The sequence below is a fragment of the Salvia hispanica genome, chromosome 6 (assembly GCF_023119035.1).
Source record: "Salvia hispanica cultivar TCC Black 2014 chromosome 6, UniMelb_Shisp_WGS_1.0, whole genome shotgun sequence".
Classification (NCBI taxonomy): Eukaryota; Viridiplantae; Streptophyta; class Magnoliopsida; order Lamiales; family Lamiaceae; genus Salvia; species Salvia hispanica.
Window position 1 is genome coordinate 45,598,865 of NC_062970.1, and position 21,228 is coordinate 45,620,092.

Consider the following 21,228-nt stretch of genomic DNA (forward strand, 5'->3'; position numbering starts at 1 on the left):
TTGCTAAAAATGGAAATATAGGTCACTTATAGTGGGACACTCCAAAAAGGAATACAGATCACTTATCTTGGGACGGAGGGAGTATCTTATTGCCATATGGGCATTTTATCAAGCAATGAATTCACATTTAACTTTCAGCTAATATTTGTAGCTAATTTAAGAGTCGAAAGGATGAAACATAAGAAAAAGTAACGATGTTAGTGATTTTTAGACGGAATGTACTAATTTGAAACACTAATCAAATTTTTTGTATGATACTACTATTTATTAACTTAAAATATTTTGTACTCAATTAAAATATTAGTGAAATATTTTGCACGTAAATTGTAATTATCCCTAATTATGATGAAAATTTATCTAGTTTACATATGTAAAGACTAAAGATTGAATTTTTAACAATTTTTTGTCAAGGGGGTGTTGTGAAAATTAATCCAAGAATCTAGCAAAATAAACCCGACATCAGTCTCCAAGTATAATCTCCACTCCCATCATTCCTTCCTTCAACAACTCCATCATTTCGCCCAATTCTCTGAAATTGAATCATCATCAAGCAATCAAACAGGGATGGCTGGCTACAAGGGCGAAGATGAGTACGATTATCTCTTCAAGCTAGTGCTAATCGGCGATTCGGGCGTTGGGAAATCCAATCTCCTCTCGAGATTCACCAAGAACGAGTTCAATCTCGAGTCCAAGTCCACTATCGGGGTTGAATTCGCAACCAAGAGCCTTAACATCGATGGTAAAGTTATCAAGGCTCAGATTTGGGACACTGCTGGTCAAGAGAGGTCTTCCCTTTTTCTTGTTTTCCTTTTTTGTGTTTTCTGTTTTACTGATTTTACTCGCAAGATTCGATTTTTATTTTGTTTTGTTTTTGAAATTGTTTGATTTGAGCAAGATGTAGGCTTGGTTTTATGTGTAATTGATTATGAAGAAGTGCAATTCGTGAGTTTGTGTGTGGAGTTTGCTGCTACTGAGGTGTTTCATGTATTGGGAAATTGTGAGAATTTGAGAGGGGGCGTTTAGTGTATAGATCGAAACAAATTGGAGAATCGGAGAACAAGGTGGCATACATGGGGAGATTTGTGGTGGTGGGGGTTCCGCTAGGGTACAATCGAGTCGTGTGTGTGAGTATTAGGCGCGGAGGTGGGAGTTGGATATGCATAATTGAGGATGGTACCCATTAGGGTGGAGCTTAGATGGCTCTCCTTTAGGGTATAAATGAATCGTGTGGGAGTATTAGGCGTGGAGGGGAGTAGGATATGCATAGTTGAGGATGGTATTCATTTTGGTGGAGCTTCAATTGCTCTCCTGCAAGGTACTACCGCATCGTGTGTGGGAGTAGTAGGCATGGAGGTGGAAGTTGGATATGCATAATTGAGGATGGTATCCATTTTGGTGGGGCTTAGGGGGCTCCGGTGTAGGGTACAATCGAGTTGTGTGTGTAAGCAGTAGGCACGGAGGTGGGAGTTGGATATGCATAATTGAGGATAATATCCATTTTTGGTGTGTGTGAGTATTAGGCGTGGAGGAGGGAGTTGGATATGCATAACTGGGGATGGTATCCATTTTGGTGGGGCTTAGGTGGCTCAATATAGGTACAACGGGTCGTGTGTGTGTGTGTGTGAGTATTAGGCATGGAGGAGGGAGTTGGATGTGCATAATTGGGGATGGTATCCATTTTGGCGGGGCTTAGGTGGCTCCACTGTAGGGTACAATCGAGTCGTGTGTGTGAGTATTAGTTTGGTGTGGCTACTTCCAATTGATTTTTTTAAGGGGTTACATGTGTGGATTAATGGGTTGCATTTTTGGATTCATTTCACGCGCGATGTTTTTTGTTGCACTTGATGCACCGTGTCAGATTAAAACCTGCCCAGCCAAGCCGTCACTTAGCGTATATATACCAGTAACATTCATCCTTGATCCTTTATGAGAGGGCAGGGTCAACAAGCATCTGCTATTACGAGATCACTTGTAGGAAGTCGTTTAGGTTTTACACCACTCGATGGGGAAATACTGGAAACCCATACATTACGATTGGTGATCAGTCTTCGAGTGTCTAGCATCGTTGTAATTTTCAGGCAGTGGCACTTCTCATATTTGTCTATCCCCTGTTAATTTGAATTTCGTGCACGTTGCACCTTAATCTAACTTTCATGCGGTCAAAATATTAGCATCTCCTTTTACAAGGACAGATTCGTGCTCCATTGCTTGCATTTATGTGTTAAGTTGGAGCAAAACTATGGTTAAATGTCATTTTAGATTTGATAACTACCTTGTTTTCTTTTGATGCCTGTGATATACTTTCTCGTGTACAACTAGAGTAGATTTCTTTTGCAAAACTTTTTTTTCTGTGATTTGGCTAAGATCGAACTTTTCATACTGCCCACAAATTTCTGGACTTTTAATTAGCTCTGATTGAAAATGAGGATATTTGTTCCACCTTGTATAGTCGTATTGCACGTATCTAAATAGACCATTCTTTGTCGATATTCTGTTCTCTATACGTTGAAGCTAATCGTATTGTCATGTTTGATTCGATGTAATTTATATGGCAATTTAGAGAAGAAACACTCACTGGATGTTAAATAGATCTTCTGCTTTATATGCTGCTATTGGCGATTTTATAATGTTTGTTTATTGTTCCACAGATATCGTGCCATCACTAGTGCTTACTATCGAGGAGCTGTTGGTGCACTGCTGGTATATGATGTTACCCGGCGTTCTACTTACGAGAACGTCTTAAGATGGCTCAACGAACTGAGAGGTCACACCGATCCAAACATTGTGGTCATGCTCATCGCCAACAAATCGGATCTTCGCCATCTGAGAGCAGTTTCAACCGAGGAGGGTCAAGAATTAGCTGAGAGGGAGTCTCTCTACTTCATGGAGACTTCTGCTTTGGAAGCAATCAACGTCGATAACGCCTTCACTGAAGTCCTCGCTGAGATTCACCGGGTCGTGAGCAGGAAGGCAGTTGAGGGTGGCGATGAAGCTGCTTCTTCGTTTCCATCTAAAGGGCAAACCATTAATGTCAAGGACGACTCATCTGCTTGGAAGAAACTCGGGTGCTGCTCAAGCTAGGAGCTCGGTAACTATCATCGTGGATACCTTTTGTTTCAGAATCACTTGCTACTGACATCCCTTTCTATCTCTTTACTCTATACCTTATCGTCCCTTTTTACTTTCTGTTCTACACTAGTCCCGAGTATACAAGGAGTATATTCGTCAACACTAAAATTTAATCGAAGCACGACGAGATGATAGTTTATTTGGATAGTTTTACAATGCATTTTTATGACAATGGTGTTGTGTTGGGGATATTTTTCATGGAAAACCATTGCATATATAATCGTTATAACATCTCATTGCTTCTGTGTGTTTCTTCGACTTCGAGTTTTGTTAGAACTTGAATCGAACCTGAACCGGACCGACAGTTCTGGTTTTGGAATCGTAACTGTTTCTCACTGGTTAAATATTGGAATTGGCATTTCGATTCTATTTTGTTTCTGATCGCCGATAACCACCAGTACCGTGAATTTATATGTCGGCCCGGTTATGGTTGCACTTCCCTTGGAACCGTAACCGCTAGTTCCGAACCCTAACCAGAAGCATCTCTATTTGTACATATTATATGTAGAAAAGAGGAGGAAAAAAGAAAAAAAGGTCAAATGAAATAATTTTTCTCCATATCTTTACAGTGAGGGAAGGGGAAAAAAAGAAGAAGACATGATGCCAAGATTTGTGCGAATTTTTATTATTGTTATTCACGTTTTGAGTTCTATGCTCTCATCCGGTGCCGCCGGCACAGCACGGCGCTTCCACCCTATGTCGTCGGAACACCATGGAGGACTCGGGCAAGTCCCCGAGGTCTCCGAATAGGAGCTTGTCCTCCTCCCCGATGGGCACGGAGAACTCCATGTCGGCCTGGGCGCCGCCCCACGTGGGGACCACCACGAGGGTCGTCGCGGGCACCACGTCGCACAGCCAGCCGAGCTCTCCGGCCAGCTCGACGAATCCGTCGTCCGCCGGACACGGCTCGACGTCAGGCTGGCTGGAGGTGGGCTCGGGAGGGAAGCTGGTTACCGGTGGTGGACTGACGGTGTCGGATGACGAGGATGAGATTGTCGTCTTCGCGGCCGAGGAAGCCGCCGTCGTGGGCAAAGGAGGTTTGTGGTGTTGGTGGTGGTGGTGATTCTTGGTGGTGGTGGGGAGAGGGTGGTTGTGATTGCAAGAGTAGGTGATAAGGAGGGTTGTGGGGTCAAGCCGGCTTCTCTCAACTTGTTTTCTGGCCGGGCAACCTTTCGAGCTGCTGCACTTGTAATATCCCCTGTCATGCAAATGGAGTCAAATGAGTCAGTTGAATGTGAGATTCATTACTAAACATGATAAAAATGAAAAGTGTCAAATTTTTAGAGGCGGACGGAAATAAAAATAAGTGACAAATTTTTAGATAATAACTAGACAATTCATAACATTGATGCAAATCAAGAATATGAAGATAAAATCGATAAATTGAAAAAATTGAATTGTTAAAGAGAAAATAGAAATGATAAAATTCAAAAGTGGAACGATTTTAATGAGATGAAATAAAAAAAATAATATAAAACAAAAAGAGACCCCATTATTAAAGCATAGAATTATTGTCTTATCGTACTCGATATAAGATAAAGTTGCATGAAAAAGATGGCATTACTATTATGGTGTATAGTATAGTACTACCATTCTTTATGGCACACCAAATTTCACCAGACTAATTAATAAATTTGGATAAGGTGATATACATATTTGTTGCTGTTGTCGGCAGCAATATTGGGTAAATTAAGGAAAAATAAAAATTTAACACAAAGTCCTAAAAGGCAAGTATTTCTTTATCTTTGTAAGCTCGAGAGATATACACCAGCTAGACATTTCACGTTGAGATTCAAGAAGATATTTTCATAGACTTTTAGTACTTCTTCTTTTGAAATCAAAACAAAAATCAAATTTAACTTGCATATGGTGTATTTGACAAATCTTCAAAATTATACTGCATCTGTCCATAACCAATACTGTTGTTGATCTATTTTGGATTGTCCCAAAAATTAGTCACCTTCTATTTTGATAACTATATTAGTAGTATTATTATTTACTATTACCATTATATTTTCTTGATATTAATCTTAAAATAAAGAGAAATATAATAAAATAGATGAATAAATTAGGCATAACATTAAAAATAAAAAAAATGGAACAAATTTTATCCTCAAAATTTAAAAAAAAATAGAAGTTTGAATGTTTCAAAAAATTGGAGGCATGCCATCCCCCAATTTGACTAGCCCATGAAATCAAAATGTGTGTGCTAAGTATCTTTCAACACATGAATTGCAAGTGGCTTTTTTATATTTTAATTTTTCAATCTTTTCTATGCTCAAGAGCGTGGGAAATGGTCCAAAATGGAGCAAAGATGAAAGCGAGTGGGATTCAAAAATTAATTAGACAAATTCCAACTACTAACCATTATTCAATAATTCAATTATTAATTATTCCATAGCCGCCTCTAATAATCTATTTCTTTAATAGTAGTTTATCTCTTTTCACTTTACAATAATTTAAAACCACCACCACCTACCCCCTCCTCCCTCCGCCGGCAGCTACACCATTTTCATTTAATTTCAATCCACCATTTTTATCCATTTTTTTGGTTTATGATAGTAAAAAAGAACACATAATAGTATAAGAATACATTAATTAAATTAAATAAATAATTAATTACCTTGGATAAGGCGATCCCTTTATAGGCTTTTGGCCGTATTTCCGCCACGACCAAGAATCCGGCGGCGGATACACCTCCGTTTTGCTCCGGGAGCCGTCTCCGCCGCCGATGGGCACCGTCACTACTCTTTTATTAGCACCCCTCCTACTACAAAAACTCAAAAAAATTAAAAACATAATATCAATTGATACTATTTTCAAAAAAAAAAAAAAGTTACAAAATCACACCTTTTTTTTGGAGAAGGAGCATACGCTTCTTCGTCACCGGAAACCGGAGATTCGGCCGTATTATCCCGCGGAGGAGTGGCGGCGGAAGCCTCATCGTGTTCATCATCAAATCCACCCTCCATTTTAAATCACAATTACTATAGAAAATATGTTTATATACACAAAAAAAAACACTACTATGTGTGTGTAGCTTTTGTATGCATGTGTGTGTAATTTGGCCGGAGGCGGTGGCGGTGGCGGAGGAGGTGGCCGGAGGGAGTTGGTGTAGGGTGGTGGAATTTGTGAGCTTAGGGATTTTAATATGGGAGTAGTCACGTTGACAGATTGGCATAGGGGAGTAATTTATTAAGGACGTGCAAACCAATTCACTAATTAAATAATAATTTCTTGACACATTCTTGTGGGATTTAATTAGTTTTATAATATATGTGATGCAGTGATGAGGGTTTATTGCTCACTTGTAATAATTTAGGTTTAAAGTTAGCTGTCACATGATATCATATTAATGGGTCAGTTTGTATATGCGGGAAGAGTGGACGATTTGTAAAATAGATTGGATTTGAATTAGTATTTATTTGGGGAGAATAATTGGAGTTATAAGATATGATTTTTTTGAGAGTGGTTGCTTAAATTGAGGACATGTTCAATTCTTGAATAGCAATTAGGTCCTTGAGCTAATAGTTTTGCATTGAGTTCTCAATTGATTTTGTCTAAACGCAGTAATAATTTATGTATATGTACTTCTCTCTCTTGTTTAAATCCTAACATTTTTCTTTCAGCACGAGATATTATGCAGTATTGTATAAAGTGAAAACAATAGAGTAAAGAGTGTTGTTTTCATATTTAGAAAAGTATAAAGTCAAGTAAATTGTCGCAAAAGGAAATATGCACCACTGAGTGGTAGGGGAACATTAAATAAGGTTCTTTTAGCATAATAGATTTCAACATTTTTTTCCACCCTCGTCGTCTATATAGGTGTATAAATAAAAGTTAAATGTTTTAAGAAGAAAAAACCGGTAGAGGTTAGGTCTCACCTACATTCGACAAGGTCTAACTCACACATATAACTAGTCAGAGCACACACGAGTGTGGCTCGTCGTATAATAAATAGGAGAACCTATATTTCATATCGAAAATAAATTATTTTGTACTCCATTCGTTTTCTTCAAAGTGAAACATTTTTTTCCGTATAAATTTTGATGCAGGATTGTTTTGTTTATTCTGAACAAAGAATAAAGTGGATAGAGTGTTATTTTTATTTCTTAGAGGTGTACTACAAAAATGAGATATTTTAAATGGGACGGATGGGTATTGTATAACCTATTATCATTTATCAATCTCTATGTAACAACTATAGGAATGACTTTATATATCTATTTCACTATCAATATATGTGACAAAATTGTACTATAGTATTTATTGATGACATAGAATATGATCAACATTATAAAATGTTATAGGGAAACCAAACCTAATCAAAATCAAGTTGCATAACAAGAAGGATGATAAAAAATCCAACAAAGAAAGATTCGTTGATAGGCTAATTTTGTTACACCATTATTTTCTCTAATTAAAATATACCATATGACGTTGGGCTTTTGGTCCTTTTATATTACACAATAGTTGTCTTTGGACCCACAAATGTGTGTACTACCCCAATTTGTTTGCTTCACCAAGGACGGCAAACGGATTATGTTGTTTATTTTATTAGTGAAATGAACTTATTCCCAATAATCAGATGGATAATCTTGAGCAAAAAAGTTTTAGTCCCCTACTATAAAATGACAAATTTCCAAGAATATCTAATTATGATCAGACAACAAGGGATCTCAATTCAGCTCAAACCCAATGGGCCGGCCCAAATAAGGAATCGGGCTACCCATTTGGGCCGGCTATTATTAGTCTATGGTGGCATTCGGTACGATAGACAAGATAATACTGATATACAAACAAAACAAAACAAAACAAAACAAAACAAGAAAACAGACGCGAATCTCTCCTTTACGCTGCATATGGCGAATCTTCGTATTTTCCTTGCCACCTGAAAATCGAGTTATAGACGCGATGAGTTGAAGTTGAAGCCGCGACTCAAGCCATAAGGTTTTCGTTACCTGAACTCATCTCCTGTTGGAATATTGAGCTCCAAATCCTCTTCGAACGGCTGGAACACCTGCTCGATCTTCTCTGCCTCAACGGCATCAAGGGTCGGTGGGTCCCACTGCAGGCACATTTTCATAAGAAAAAAGAGGAAGGACTGAGTTTGGTGTGGAATGGACACGAGAGAGAGAGAGACTTGCCTTGGGTGCATTGTCCTTGTCAATGGTAACAGCTCTAATACCCTTTACAAGAAATGGTGCAAAATGCCATTTAGCAATGAGTAGACGACCGAGAAATCATCGAGAAATCGAAAGAATCTCACAAGTACCTCGTAAACATCACCGGATATCACAGTTCGAAGAATGTTCATCGTGACCCTGAACTCTTTCTTCATGCTCTCGGCCAGTGTTTGCTTCCTCCCTTCGCGAATCTGAGCACAATCAAAACCACTGTCACGAATACGAGCAGAAGACAACATAGCAACATTTCCGACTCTAGTGTTTGGAGAAACATTACCGACTGTAGTGTTATCTTTAATGCGGTTGGTGATGATCTCTTGAGGCCTTTAAGGAACGGCGCAATCCAGCCATTCCCTTCTTTGCTCGCCTCAGCTTCCTGGGAAACGGGGAGTATCGTTAAGTAATCTACACGATACAAATACAACATTCTTGAAATCACTCACAAATGATATTAAGATCTCCTCCACAGAATCCTTGGCAAAGCACTCGTCGATGATTGCTTTCCTGCGATAAATCCACAAGTATAAAGCCTCGGATATTTCAACATGACCAGTTCACTTTCGATACGAAGGCGAAGAGTGTAAGACATTACTTGTTCAGGATACTTTGTTCGTCAATCTCAACACTCGTGGAGAACTCCTCGATTGCAGATTTGACAGCATGCTCGTCACCACTGTTTAGACTCATCAAACGACTCTGTAGCTCCGGGAGTTTCTAAGAACAGAAAGTTTCTTAACAGAGTCAGCCAGTTGATGCTGTGAAAATCAGAAAAGATCTAAATTCTAAAGAGTTGAGATCGTCTTTCAAGTTTCAAATTCAACGTGAGAATCAAGAGATTCCCCGAGCTTACATTCACATCATGCAAATAAAAAATAAACGTGCAAAGATCGATTTTCAGCACGGGAGATGAGGAGATGATTGGTGCAAAAATAGTCCTATTTAACTTATCTAACCTCGGAGGGGACTAAATGAGTAGCAAGCCCTGCTGAAACCAATTCTGCGCCGTTCAGCCGAGCCCCGGTCAAGCCCAAAAACTCCCCTAAGCAATTCCAAATTAGTCACACTTTGAAAAAAGTGATCTTTATTTAATTAATTTATCGATCATACATGATCATTCGACTCACCTAGATGCCCGGGGAGGTGTGAGAGGATGTACGAAAAACCACAATCAGTATGAAAGCCAATGCTAGCCTCCGGAGTTGCAAAAACCTAGCTCAATGTGTCGTAAACGAAATCATCAATATCCAAATGCGAGTATAGAGTAAATGGAAGAGAAGGATTGATTATACACGGTTTTTTCTGTGACGACGGAGAACTTCATTGGGACCATCAAGGATGCACCTCCACCCATGGAAATCCCATGAACTAGAGCAACCTTACACAGTCAATAATAAATTAGTGAGTGTTACCATTAATTCTAAATTTTTGACTAATATGTAGGGAGTTTCGACCGAAACCTGTGTTTTCTTATATGTATGGATGTGGTAACATAGCCAATACATTCGGTACACCACTTCAAGGCTCGGATCCTCTGGAAAACGAACAAAGGTAAACTTCTATCAGTTTTGTAGATATATAAAAAGCTAGAATAAGAATGTTTTTCCACTTACTCGACATTCTTCCATCATAAAACATTTTAAGATCCCCGCCAGCTGAGAAAGCCCGGCCAGATCCCTACAGACATACGAGAAGCTTTGAGCTTAAAAATCTTGGCTTTTTAGGTAAATTATTTCAGTTAGTTACACTGTTTTGGTTATGAACTGACCTTGATTAGTATCAGTTCTGCGTCGTCGTCTTTCTCCCACTTTTCCAATAGCCTCGCCAGCAACTCAACCTAGTCCAATTTATCCGACTTTTTTTAGGAAAGCATTCAAATGAAAAAAAAGGAATTTAAGGTTTAATTTCCTTAAGTTACCACTTCAAATGAAATAACATTCAATCGTCGAGGCTGGTTCAAGGTGATCACTCTTACATGGCCGACTTCCTCACCTAGAACGACCTAAGCAAGACATTCAGATATCAACAGTTAACGAATCTCGGTAATTACTGAAAGAAGAGACTAATGTGCAATATAAGAGACTAGTGTACCTCTTCATCTGGATTTACAGCCACTTGTGCCATTGAAATTACACCGGCTTTACTCAACAAGATAAGAGAGGAAACACCTACAGTTTTCAGAAGGTTTAAGCCCAAGCAGAATTCACAAATCGAGGGAATATGTAAGTATATATGTGTATACATAAGTATAAGTCTATAACAAAGACACTAAACTACAATATACATATAGCACAGAGTGAATTAGACCACGTTTGCCGGCTGTACAATGCAGTATAAATCCAAGAAAGACTGAGGAACAATCATGTGGCATAGCTTCAATATGTTCAAAGGATCGGTTGGGAAATTAGTACCCATAACACAAGAAAAAGCAAATTACGAGTCTTGATACGCCATTCTAATATTCTTCACTTACATCTACGCGCAAGGAACACATGTATCATAGAGAGTTATTTAATTCCTCTCAATAAACAGGACTATCAACAAGCAAAGCAGAAACCAAACGTTTCCTCGTTAAAAGAGTTATTATTCACTAAACAATGCCATGGAAACAAAAACAACCATCAATAGATGGACAATCTAACACAAATCAGGAACATGTTCATACCAAACAATCACAAGACTGGTAATTTATTGTACATTTTATCCTTACATACTTCAAGCACAATAAAAAAGAGACAGCATTCTTCCTAATTTCAGTCAATTTAATCAATCAGAAATCTAACTATAACTGTGAAAAAACCCCTGCCATCTCCATCCTTCACAATCACAGTCCAACCAATAAACATGATACAAACATAAAACATCATGAATTCATGATCCCTTTTGTCTAATATCTTCCCAACAAAGAACTGCTCAAGCAATGACATCAATTAAGAAAATAATTCATCAGTCTTAGCTCAAAGAAGAAAGAAAAAAGTTCAATCAGTAGAATGTGCAAAATCAGTGTATCAAGATTGAGTCTTTGACAGCTAAAATGTGTCAAAATTCAAGAAATCTAACTATAACTGTGAAAAAACTCCAGCTATCTCATCCTTCACAATCACAGTCCAACCAATAAACATGATACAAACATAAAACATCGTGAAAATAATTCAATTTAGAAAATAATTCATCAGTCAAAGAAAAAAGAAAAAAGTTCAAGCAGTCGAATGTGCAAAATCAGTGTACCAAGATTGAATCTTTGTCAGCTAAAATGTGTCAAAAATCAAGAAACTAGTAGAAAATCAAGAAAAAAAATGACCCACTTCACCAAAATGAAGTGCAATTTAACTCGTGATTATTTCAGCGAAAAATTACTCACAGAATTATAAAAGGCAAATTCTGACACGGCTCTCTTTGACTGAACACTTGTTTAGACGAATTGAGGAGAAACTGCTGTGATCATAAAAGCTGATGATATGAGAATAGGAGTGTGGTAGTTGGGATTTTAGTGGTCTCAGCATCCAAGTTTGGTGAGTGAATGTTTTCTTCCTATTTTCCTTGTCCTACCTACTACCGCTTTTATATATATACTCTTGACATATGTTTCGACTTTCGACTAGTGACATTGCTAACTTTCTTCAATTAATAATAAAATATTAAAATATTAATATAAACATAGTTAATATTTTAATACACTGGGTATTTAAAATGTCAGCATAATATTTTAATATGATCGTATTGATATTTTTAATACTCTGCGTTTATGAGTTAGCAAGTTACCAATTTAAGAAAAGTTAGCATTGTAACGGACCCCTTCGACTATATTGCTACTTATTTATTTTTTAATATTTAAATATTATCATTGATATAAAAATTTTCAAATTACATGAAAATTAAAGTTTAATACATTCTTTTAATGATTTTTTAAATTTATAATAATTAATATTATTAATAATAAATTTTCATATGTACTCCCTCCGTCCCCAAAGAACATGCATTTTGTGTTCGACACGAATTTTAATATAAAATTTGTAAAGTAAGAGAGAGGTAGAGATAAAAAGCAACTAAAGTACTGTGTGAAAAATGAGTCCCACCTCATTAAAGAGAAAAGACTTTCCAAAATTAAAAAAATGTATATTCTTGTGAGACAACTGAAAAGGAATGGGTGCATATTTTTTTGGGACGAAGGGAGGTACACAAAACTAAATGCATAAAATAAATAATGATACAGTAACGTGAACATCATTCTCTTACTCTCTTATTGTCAATATCGGTAATTTCGTAAAGATGTTGGACTCTTAGAAAAGGCCCAATATCAAATAAATCATAAAACCAGCCCGGGATCTTCTCTGGCCCATTTAGATACTAAATATACATTGGAATTAATTCAATGACTATTGTTCATAATTTAAACCGCCCCTTCAAATAAAATACTAATAAAACAAAATTCATCCACGTCAAATTGAGATACTATATTTCAGTTACAACTCCATATAACACGTTCACACCCACTTTTTCTTCTCGTGAATTCGAATGAAAAGAAATAAAAAGTAGAGAACCTTTTCTTAATTTGTACCAAAAGAAAGAACCACCTCAATTAAAGCCGGAACTGAAGAAGTACTCCTTATGTTTCATTCCCCGTTTTATTAGAAATGAAACATTTTCCTTTTTGGTCTGTCTCATTAAAAATGAAACATTTCTAAAAATGAAAATAATACTCTCTATACTTTTTCTTTCCTATTACTTTACTCTCTCTTCATTAACTCACAAAACAACACCACACAAAATGCCGTGCCGAAAAGCAAGTGTTGCATATTTAATGGGACGGAGAGAGTATATTTTTTATGTCCATAAAAATTAGTACTCCTATCACTTTTTCATCTCAATTTAGTTGGAGAATTTCTTTTTGACATACAAATTTGAAGATAAAATAAGAATAAATGAAGATAAAATAAGAAGAGACAATAATATTAGAGATTTAAAGAAAATAAAATAGAAAAGTAAACAAAGTAAAATTGATTTAATGTTCATTTTTCGTCATAAAGAGAAATGACCCAACTAAATTAAGACATCTCGAACAAAATTACAATTCAACATGAAGAAGCATTATATTATTAGTACTACAATTATAAATACAACCTCACAACATATTATCCTCGATATAAAATAAAATAAATCCATTCGTGTCCACCATTATACCCAACTTAAAATGTTTTCTAAACTAATAATATATCAATTATTTTTATTAAAACTCGTGTTACGCCCAATCAGCCATGACTATCCTAGATGACAGGTGGAACATATGAATCTTTCTCTAGCTTGTACAAGTGTAATCACTAATGCAACACATATAACTTCAGTTACAACTCCACCATCTATAATTACCTCAACCTCTTCTTCTCTCACTTCAAATTCAAACCCCAAAGATGGAGCTTTTCACATGCTCTATCTTGATTTCTTGTGCTCTAGTCTCAATCTTGTACATATGGAGGATCTTGAATTGGGTATGGTTCACCCCCAAAAGCATCGAAAGGCGCCTCCGCAGCCAAGGCTTCACCGGAAATCCTTACCGGATGATGACCGGAGATCTCAAAGAAATAGCCGTCCTCGCCAAAAACGCCCAGTCCCGATCTATGGAATTCACCAACGATATCATGCCTAGGGTTTATTTTGTCTTCCACAGAGCTTTCCAAAAGTTTGGTACTTACTCTCCTACTCATTATTCTATTTAAAAATAGAATATTAAATAAATAAGTTTCAATTTTTCTTAATTGTACGATTCTATGTACAAACAATGGTTTTGGTGATGTTTAAAATAATGTTTAGTTAGAATAGGAAACTAATCATTGACATCCTAAGTTAAAAGAGTCTTTTTGGCAAAAATTAATTATTTTAATTTCTCTTACACCATTTATCTACTTTATTTTATTTCCTATTTTATTCTCTTACAATTATTTCATTAGGCAGTGCCAAACAAACATCTTCTTGGGACGAAATGGAATAATAAGAAAGAAAATATTTATTTTAATGAAACACATCGTTTTGATCATCAAAAGATATCATTTTATACACGGACGACATAGTGTAAAAAAATTTAAAATTGTTATTTTATTAGAGTTAATAGCCTATAAAATCACAAAGTTTGACCAAAGTTTTCTGATTTCATAGTCAATTAACCCATTGTAATATTCCATCTCTAGAACCTTTCTTATCAATCGGAATTCGACTAAATTTGATAATTTAAATGACAATTATCTCTTCTATATCAATTGAGATTTTATGAAAATGGTGGGAATTGATTGGCAGGTAAGAAAAGCTTTGTGTGGTTCGGACCAAGGCCGGCACTGGTAATAACTGAGCCTGAAGTTGTAAGAGAGATTTTGTTGAAGAATTATATCTTCCAGAAGATTCCAGGAAGCCCATTGACTTCATTTCTAGGGAAGGGACTAGTGATGCTTGAGACTGAATTATGGGCCAAGCATAGGAAATTGATCAATCCAGCCTTCCAAGTTCAGAAACTAAAGGTGTGTCCTACCTACGGCGGTTCTGGTTTCGGTTCTGAGGATAATGGAACCGTAACCGGACCGACGTCCTTTTCGCGATGAATTGTTTTTATAGTACCGTTAAATATGGATCAAACATATTATTTTGGACAAAAAAATATCACACAAGGTTTTCTCTGCAGATGATCAATTTTGAACTTTAGTCTTTTTATTATTTTAGGTGCATTCTTTACGTGTCGGTCATATCCAACCCGAATCCAGATTCAACCCGGTTTAACTTATTCAATTTTTAATTTTTTTTCCAAATTTTTTTAAAACCACATATTCTCTTAAGAATAACCAAAACTACTTTTAATCAAAGTGATTTTTTCACAAGAATATAATTATTTGTAGTACTTTCGTTTTCATTTATAACAATAATTGGTTTTGAGCAAGCAACTTTTATTCAAAAATTAATATATTAGCATGTTGTTTTATTTTCTTGCTCTGCTCAGCTTATGGTGGGATCATTTCACTTGAGCTGCACCAATATGCTGAAAAAATGGGACGAACTCGCAACGACCGGTGGCTCGATAGAGTTGGACGTATGGCCTTATCTGTCAGAGATGACGAGCGACGTGATTGCACGCGCTGCTTTCGGAAGTAGCTACAATCAGGGAGGGAGGATCTTCCACCTTCAAAAACAACAAGCCGAGAGCATCATTCAAGCCAATCGCTCTCTCCACTTTCCTGGATGGAGGTCCTCTCTTCGTCCACAAAAAATAGTTTTTAATATTTTATTTTTATTTTGTCCTTTCACTAGAAGTAATCTCATTTCTATTTATAAAAATTTACTCATAACCTTCTATCTTTCTTACTTACTGTATCAATTGTACATTAAAATTCGTGATGCTCCTCATTAATTAGACCTATTTTTGTGGACGGAGGTGCAGGTACTTCCCGACGAAAGAAAATAAGAGGTTGAAGAATATCACTGAAGAAATCGAATCGATATTTAGGAGCATTATCACTGCAAGAATGGAAGAAGAAGCCGGTGTCCGGGAAACGAACGACTTGTTGGGAGTACTATTGGAATCGAATGCCCGAGAAATGAAAGAAAACGGTGCCAAGTTTGGGATGAGCATGAAGGATGTGATAGAGGAGTGCAAGATCTTCTTCTTCGCCGGCCAGGACACCTCGGCCACTCTCCTCGTCTGGACAATGCTTCTACTTAGCAAGCACCAGGACTGGCAAGCCCGTGCCAGGGACGAGGTGTTGGAAGCTTTCGGGAAGAGGAAACCCGACTATGAAGAGCTAAGCCACCTCAAAATTGTGAGTATTTTATGTTATGCTGCATATTTTATATAAGCACCACTCTCGTTTTAATCCACGTTAACCGCTGTTTGTTTTTTTATGTAATACATTTAGTTTAATTCTAATACTTTAAAAATTATTATTAACATTGTTAATTTTATAAGTTAAAATAAAATTGGTAAAGTTGAAGACTGAAAATATGATTAACGTATTGTTAGTGGAAACTGAATAGTGAGTAGGATATAGAAAGTGGGATGGATAAAAAAAGTAGTTTATCATATTAATAAAAATAGAAAAAGGCTTATTTTTGAAAACTGACTAAAATAGAAAAATAAGACTACTGATTGTGAGACACGTGCAGGTGACCATGATCGTGCACGAGGTTCTGAGGCTGTACCCGCCGATAGTGATGCTGGCGCGCCTGACTGAAAAGGATGGCGCGTCAGGGAAGGTGAGGATACCGGCCGGGGTGCAGCTGATGCTGCCGGTGCTGCTGCTGCACCACGACCCGGAGATATGGGGGGAAGACGCGAAAGAGTTCAATCCGGAGAGGTTTGCACAGGGCGTGTCGGAGGCGACTAAAGGCCGGCTCACCTACTTGCCCTTCGGGTGGGGGCCGAGGGTTTGCATTGCGCAGAACTTTGCGCTGCTGCAGGCGAAGATGGCTCTGGCTACCATACTGCAGAACTACTCGTTCCGGCTGTCGCCTTCGTATTTGCACGCTCCTCATACAGTGGTGAGCCTCCAGCCTCAGTATGGGGCGCCCTTGTTTCTTACGAAGATTTGAGGTTGAGTTTGTGATCGTAACATTTGTTGGGTTCTTCGGTTGTGTTTGTTTGTTTGTTTGTTTGTTTATGTCATTATTTATGGTTGTGACGATTCAGTAATTCAAAATTGCGTTGACATACTCATATTATTGTATTGATATTTTTAATATCCTAAAGTTAATTACTCCCTCCGTCCCCGATTAATTGTCACTCTTTGACTGTGCACGGGTTTTAAGAAATGTTAAAAAAAGTTGGCTGAAAAAGTTAGTGTAATGTGAGATCCACTTTTTTATATTAGTTTTATAATAAATGTGAGTGAAATGAGTTAGTAGAATGTAGGACATACTTATCATTTATGGTAAAAATGAAGTGTGACAAATATTGAGGGAATGACCGAAATGGAAAAGATTGACAATTGATCAGGGACGGAGGTAGTAGTTACTTAAAGTTATCAAAATTAAGTTACTCATAGCTACTCTTCCAAATAAAATAATCTTACAATTTAATAGATGATATCATATGATAATTTCTTATAACAACCAAACTGCACCTTAGTTGTTATATATGCTCTAACTTGTTTTTACATTTAATTTGCAAATTCAACACCCCCATTGTTAAAAGTGGAAGGTGAGTATATGTGCATAAAATTGTCTCATCTATTGATTAGAGGAAAAGTGACATGACTCCTAATTAATTAGTTGTACCCTTTTCAGTTTGCATTTAGAGTGTATAGCAGCTACCTTAATTGCCTCATTTCGATTTAGCAGTCATATTTTTGGAGGTTCAATAATGGAGAATTGTTTTTAACTTGACACATTGACATAGTAGCTAGATAACATTTTCCCAATGAACCTTTATAAGGAGTATTTATCAAGTCAAATTTTAGTTTCCTTTATTTTTGAAATTTATTAGTACTTGTTCCATGTTCATATTTTTTGCAACTAATTTTTGTTCCTAGTATTAGAGTGTAGCGGCGTCGCCAAATCGTACAACAATAAGCTAAGTCTCCTGTAGGATCAACATCAGCACTTATGATAATATGCTAATTCATCTAGTATTTCGAAAGTGAGAATATATAAATAACTTGATAAAAAGGACACGTGCATACGACACAAATTTCAATCTTTCATTTTTCTCTCTTTTGTACAATTATTGAAAACCTTTAAAATGCAATATGTACTCACCACATACATATATAGATGACTCAAGAAACAAACAATTTACAAAGACAAACTAAGCCTCAAATCTTGGTAAGAATCAAGCGCGCTCCATGCTGAGGCTGAAGGCTCACGACCGTAAGAGGAGCGTGCAAATACGAAGGCGACAACCGGAACGAATAGTTCTGCAGTATGGTAGCCATTGTCATCTTCGTCTGCAGTATCGCGAAATTCTGCGCAATGCAACCCCTCGGCCCCCACCCGAACGGCAAGTAGGTGAGCTGGCCCTTTGTGGCCCCCGACACGCCCTGCGCAAACCTCTCCGGATTGAACTCTTTCGCGTCAGGTCCCCACGTCTAAACATCGTGATGCAGTAGTAGCACTGGCAGCATCAGCTGCACCCCGGCCGGTATGGTCACCTTCCCTGACGCGTCAGCCTTATCAGTGTGACGCGCAGCATCACTATCGGCGGGTACAGCCTCAGAACCTCGTGCAAGATCATGCCCACCTGCACACCTCTCGATATTAGAGACTATTCAACATATATTTATATATATACGTCTGTTCATAAAAAATAATCTTATTTTTTTAATTTTTGTTCGCCAACAAAAATTAATTTTTTTCTATTTTTAGTAATATGACCAACCACATTTTTTATAACCTACTTTACCAGTTTTAATTAATAACCACCTTTTTCTGTTTCCTACTTTACCAATATTTATTTAATGATGTGTTTTGAAAACATGAACAAAACGAGGATGGTGTTCACGAATGCAGAGCATATAAGGCATGCGATATAACATTTTTCGACAAGTACTCACAATTTTGAGGTGGTTAAGCTCTTGATAGTCGGGTTTTCTCGTCCCGAAAGCTTGCAGGACCTCGTCCCTGGCGCGGGTTTGCCAGTCCTGGTTCTTGCTAAGTAGAATCATTGTCCAGGAGAGGAGAGCGGCCGAGGTGTCTTGGCCGGCGAAGAAGAAGTTCTTGCACTCTTCCATCACATCCTTCATATTCAACCCGGACTTGGCTCCGTGTTCTTTCATTTCTTTCGCATTCGATTCCAATAGTATTCCCAACAAGTCGCCGTCTTGCTTGTTGCCATCTTCTTCAGTTTTGTTTGCTTCTTCTTCCATTCTTTTGCTGATAATGCTGCGAAATATCGATTCGATTTCTTCAGTGAGTTGGTTCAGCCTCCTGTTTGCTTTCGTCGGCATGTACCTGCACCGGTTCGTTATTATTAAAAAATAGTCTCATTTGTGAACAGTATGAGTTTTGATGAACAGTTGTTAAAATATGACTGAGAAAGGGAAAATGTGGTGAGAAAATTCCTGTAAATAGAAATGAGACTAATTTTTATAGACAGATCATGATGGAAAAATGACACTATTTTTTGTGGACGGCATACCTCCATCCAGGAAGGTAGAGAGAGCGATTAGCCTGCAAGATGCATGCGGCTTGCTGTTTTTGGAGGCGGGCGATCTTCTCTCCATTGTCATTGCTAATTCCAAATGCTGCGCGTGAAACCACATCGGCCGTCATAGCCTGAAGATAAGGCCATACGTCCAACTCTATCGAGCCATCGATCCTTGGGATTTCGTCCCATTTTCTCAGCATAATACTGCAGCTCATGTGAAATGATCCCACCATATTCTGTTCATGTACATAATATTAATTGTTGTTATGAATAAAATTAACGTTTACAAATAAAAACACTTCAATTTCCTATGACTTACCTTGAGTTTTTGGACATGGAAGGCCGGACTGATCAATTTCCTATGCTTGGTCCATTCATCTTGCTCAAGCATCACCAGTCCCTTCCCAAGCATCTTATTCAATGGGCTAGTTGGCATCTTCACAAACATATAATTCTTCATCAAAATGTCTCTTAAGCTTCAGGGTCCGAGAGTATCAGAGCCGGCCTTGGTCCGAACCACACAAAGCTTTTCTTACCTGCCAAGATTTTATATAGTGTTATTTTATAAGTTAAAATACAGTAACAAAAAATATTTAATATTTAATTACTGAAAATGTGTCAGTCTGAGTGAGACGTATGTTACCATGATTCTTGAAAGCCGCGTAGAAGATAGGGTAAACCCTAGACACAATATCGTTCGTGAACTCCATGGATTGGTTTTTGGCATTTTTTAAGATGGCGGTCGACTCTTTGAGATCTCCGGTCATCAGCCGGTATGGGTTTCCGGCAAAGCCTTGGCGGCGGAGGTGGTTTTCGAGGCTTTTAGGGGTGAACCATACCCAGTTCAAGAATTTCCAAACATACAAGAGTGAGATAAGAGCACAAGAAATTAAGAGAAAGCATGTGAAAAGCCCCATATTTTGAGTTTTGGATATGGATTGATGAGAAAGGTAGAAGTTTGATTAGTTATTTATAGATGATGGAGTTGTAACTGAAGCTACAAATGGACACACACGGGATAAGATTGGATATCCATAGTAAATCATGTTCTAGAAAAGTGGATGCGACACGAAATTTGACATAAGTTATTGGTTAAGATTCTTTTATCCAAAGTAGATAATGTGATCATTAATTACACCTGTTAACAAGAAAATTGACTGTGACATGAATTTTGATAAAAGTGAATTGTCAATGCATATAATACAAGGGTACTAGTGATAAATATACATAAAAAGTTGTATATATATATAATTGAATATTATACTACCTCCATCCCCCATTAGGAGTCACACTTCCGTTTCTGCACTCGTTTTAAAAAAATGATAATAAATAGTTAAAGTGGAGAAATGGTAAAGTGGAGAAGTGGATAATAAAAGTCTACATTATTCTCTCTCTTACTTTACCATTTCTCCACTTTAACTATTTATTATCATTTTTATAAAACGAGTGCAGAAACGGAAGTGTGACTCCTAATGGGGGACGGAGGAAGTAAATATTTTAGATTAAAAATTAATTTCTAAATATGAATCAGCTTAAAATAAATTACACGCTAATCATTTTGTAAAAATTAGAAAAAATGTTGAAAAAAATTAAATTTTTATTAGTATATTTTTGTTAATTTTTCCATATCTATTATTTTGGGTAAGATGTGATGAGGTTAATGAAAGGTGATGATAATTTGGAAAATATAGAAGAGAAATTTACTAATAAAACCAAATTAGCTTCGATTTTGTATGGAAAATATAGAAGAGAAACACGATGATGTTTGTTTAAAGGTGGATTCTTGAATGGATATAAAGT

General features: G+C 37.1%; 4 protein-coding genes and 1 pseudogene across 6 annotated transcripts; 2 read left to right on the plus strand and 3 right to left on the minus strand.

The window, feature by feature from the left end:
* The first annotated feature begins 441 nt into the window (after window positions 1-441).
* Window positions 442-3,378, plus strand: LOC125191605 (ras-related protein YPT3-like). Its single transcript, XM_048088998.1, has 2 exons — window positions 442-785; window positions 2,649-3,378. Exons 1-2 carry the CDS (start codon window positions 565-567, stop codon window positions 3,079-3,081), a joined length of 654 nt encoding a protein of 217 aa, XP_047944955.1. The 5' UTR covers window positions 442-564; the 3' UTR covers window positions 3,082-3,378.
* Window positions 3,379-3,651: 273 nt separating this feature from the next.
* On the minus strand, window positions 3,652-6,291 carry LOC125191604 (probable WRKY transcription factor 69). 2 transcript variants are annotated; one of them, XM_048088997.1, is made up of 3 exons: window positions 5,980-6,291; window positions 5,753-5,896; window positions 3,652-4,327 (listed from the first exon to the last, which is right to left on the minus strand). In XM_048088997.1, the coding sequence occupies exons 1-3, from the start codon at window positions 6,099-6,101 to the stop codon at window positions 3,787-3,789; spliced, it is 807 nt and encodes a 268-aa protein (XP_047944954.1). In that variant the 5' UTR covers window positions 6,102-6,291; the 3' UTR covers window positions 3,652-3,786. The 2 variants fall into 2 exon arrangements, with proteins under 2 accessions (XP_047944954.1, XP_047944953.1); XM_048088996.1 differs by having other exon boundaries at window positions 5,753-5,899; window positions 5,980-6,290.
* A 1,465-nt stretch (window positions 6,292-7,756) lies between these two features.
* Window positions 7,757-11,835, minus strand: LOC125191603 (3-hydroxyisobutyryl-CoA hydrolase-like protein 5). Of its 2 annotated transcripts, none has more exons than XM_048088994.1 (16): window positions 11,674-11,835; window positions 10,404-10,480; window positions 10,231-10,314; window positions 10,081-10,149; window positions 9,926-9,989; window positions 9,773-9,846; window positions 9,607-9,690; window positions 9,440-9,524; window positions 9,269-9,354; window positions 8,908-9,029; window positions 8,759-8,819; window positions 8,593-8,691; window positions 8,405-8,506; window positions 8,277-8,318; window positions 8,091-8,197; window positions 7,757-8,020 (listed from the first exon to the last, which is right to left on the minus strand). In XM_048088994.1, exons 2-16 carry the CDS (start codon window positions 10,434-10,436, stop codon window positions 7,981-7,983), a joined length of 1,152 nt encoding a protein of 383 aa, XP_047944951.1. In that variant the 5' UTR covers window positions 10,437-10,480; window positions 11,674-11,835; the 3' UTR covers window positions 7,757-7,980. The 2 variants fall into 2 exon arrangements, with proteins under 2 accessions (XP_047944951.1, XP_047944952.1); XM_048088995.1 differs by lacking the exon at window positions 11,674-11,835 and adding an exon at window positions 11,541-11,596.
* A 1,885-nt stretch (window positions 11,836-13,720) lies between these two features.
* Window positions 13,721-17,001, plus strand: LOC125196866 (cytochrome P450 CYP72A219-like). Its single transcript, XM_048095526.1, has 5 exons — window positions 13,721-13,994; window positions 14,601-14,818; window positions 15,292-15,536; window positions 15,730-16,108; window positions 16,452-17,001. The coding sequence occupies exons 1-5, from the start codon at window positions 13,721-13,723 to the stop codon at window positions 16,875-16,877; spliced, it is 1,542 nt and encodes a 513-aa protein (XP_047951483.1). The 3' UTR covers window positions 16,878-17,001.
* Window positions 17,002-18,009: 1,008 nt separating this feature from the next.
* On the minus strand, window positions 18,010-20,345 carry LOC125195513 (annotated as a pseudogene).
* Window positions 20,346-21,228: the final 883 nt, after the last annotated feature.

Bases quoted from the DNA above. Each gene is read 5' to 3' on its own strand.
- LOC125191605 (XM_048088998.1), top strand. From the start codon at position 565: ATGGCTGGCTACAAGGGCGAAGATGAGTACGATTATCTCTTCAAGCTA. The intron at 786-2,648 runs GTCTTCCCTTTT...ATTGTTCCACAG, and splicing joins GACACTGCTGGTCAAGAGAG to ATATCGTGCCATCACTAGTG.
- LOC125191603 (XM_048088994.1), bottom strand. From the start codon at position 10,436: ATGGCACAAGTGGCTGTAAATCCAGATGAAGAG. The intron at 8,820-8,907 runs GTAATGTCTTAC...GATTTATCGCAG, and splicing joins GAACAAAGTATCCTGAACAA to GAAAGCAATCATCGACGAGT. The intron at 8,198-8,276 runs GCAAGTCTCTCT...ATGTGCCTGCAG, and splicing joins ACAAGGACAATGCACCCAAG to TGGGACCCACCGACCCTTGA.
- LOC125191604 (XM_048088996.1), bottom strand. From the start codon at position 6,101: ATGGAGGGTGGATTTGATGATGAACACGATGAGGCTTCCGCCGCCACT. The intron at 5,900-5,979 runs GTGTGATTTTGT...GAGTTTTTGTAG, and splicing joins GCTCCTTCTCCAAAAAAAAG to TAGGAGGGGTGCTAATAAAA. The intron at 4,328-5,752 runs GTAATTAATTAT...TTTGCATGACAG, and splicing joins AAGGGATCGCCTTATCCAAG to GGGATATTACAAGTGCAGCA.
- LOC125196866 (XM_048095526.1), top strand. From the start codon at position 13,721: ATGGAGCTTTTCACATGCTCTATCTTGATTTCTTGTGCTCTAGTCTCA. The intron at 14,819-15,291 runs GTGTGTCCTACC...TGCTCTGCTCAG, and splicing joins TCCAAGTTCAGAAACTAAAG to CTTATGGTGGGATCATTTCA. The intron at 16,109-16,451 runs GTGAGTATTTTA...AGACACGTGCAG, and splicing joins AGCTAAGCCACCTCAAAATT to GTGACCATGATCGTGCACGA.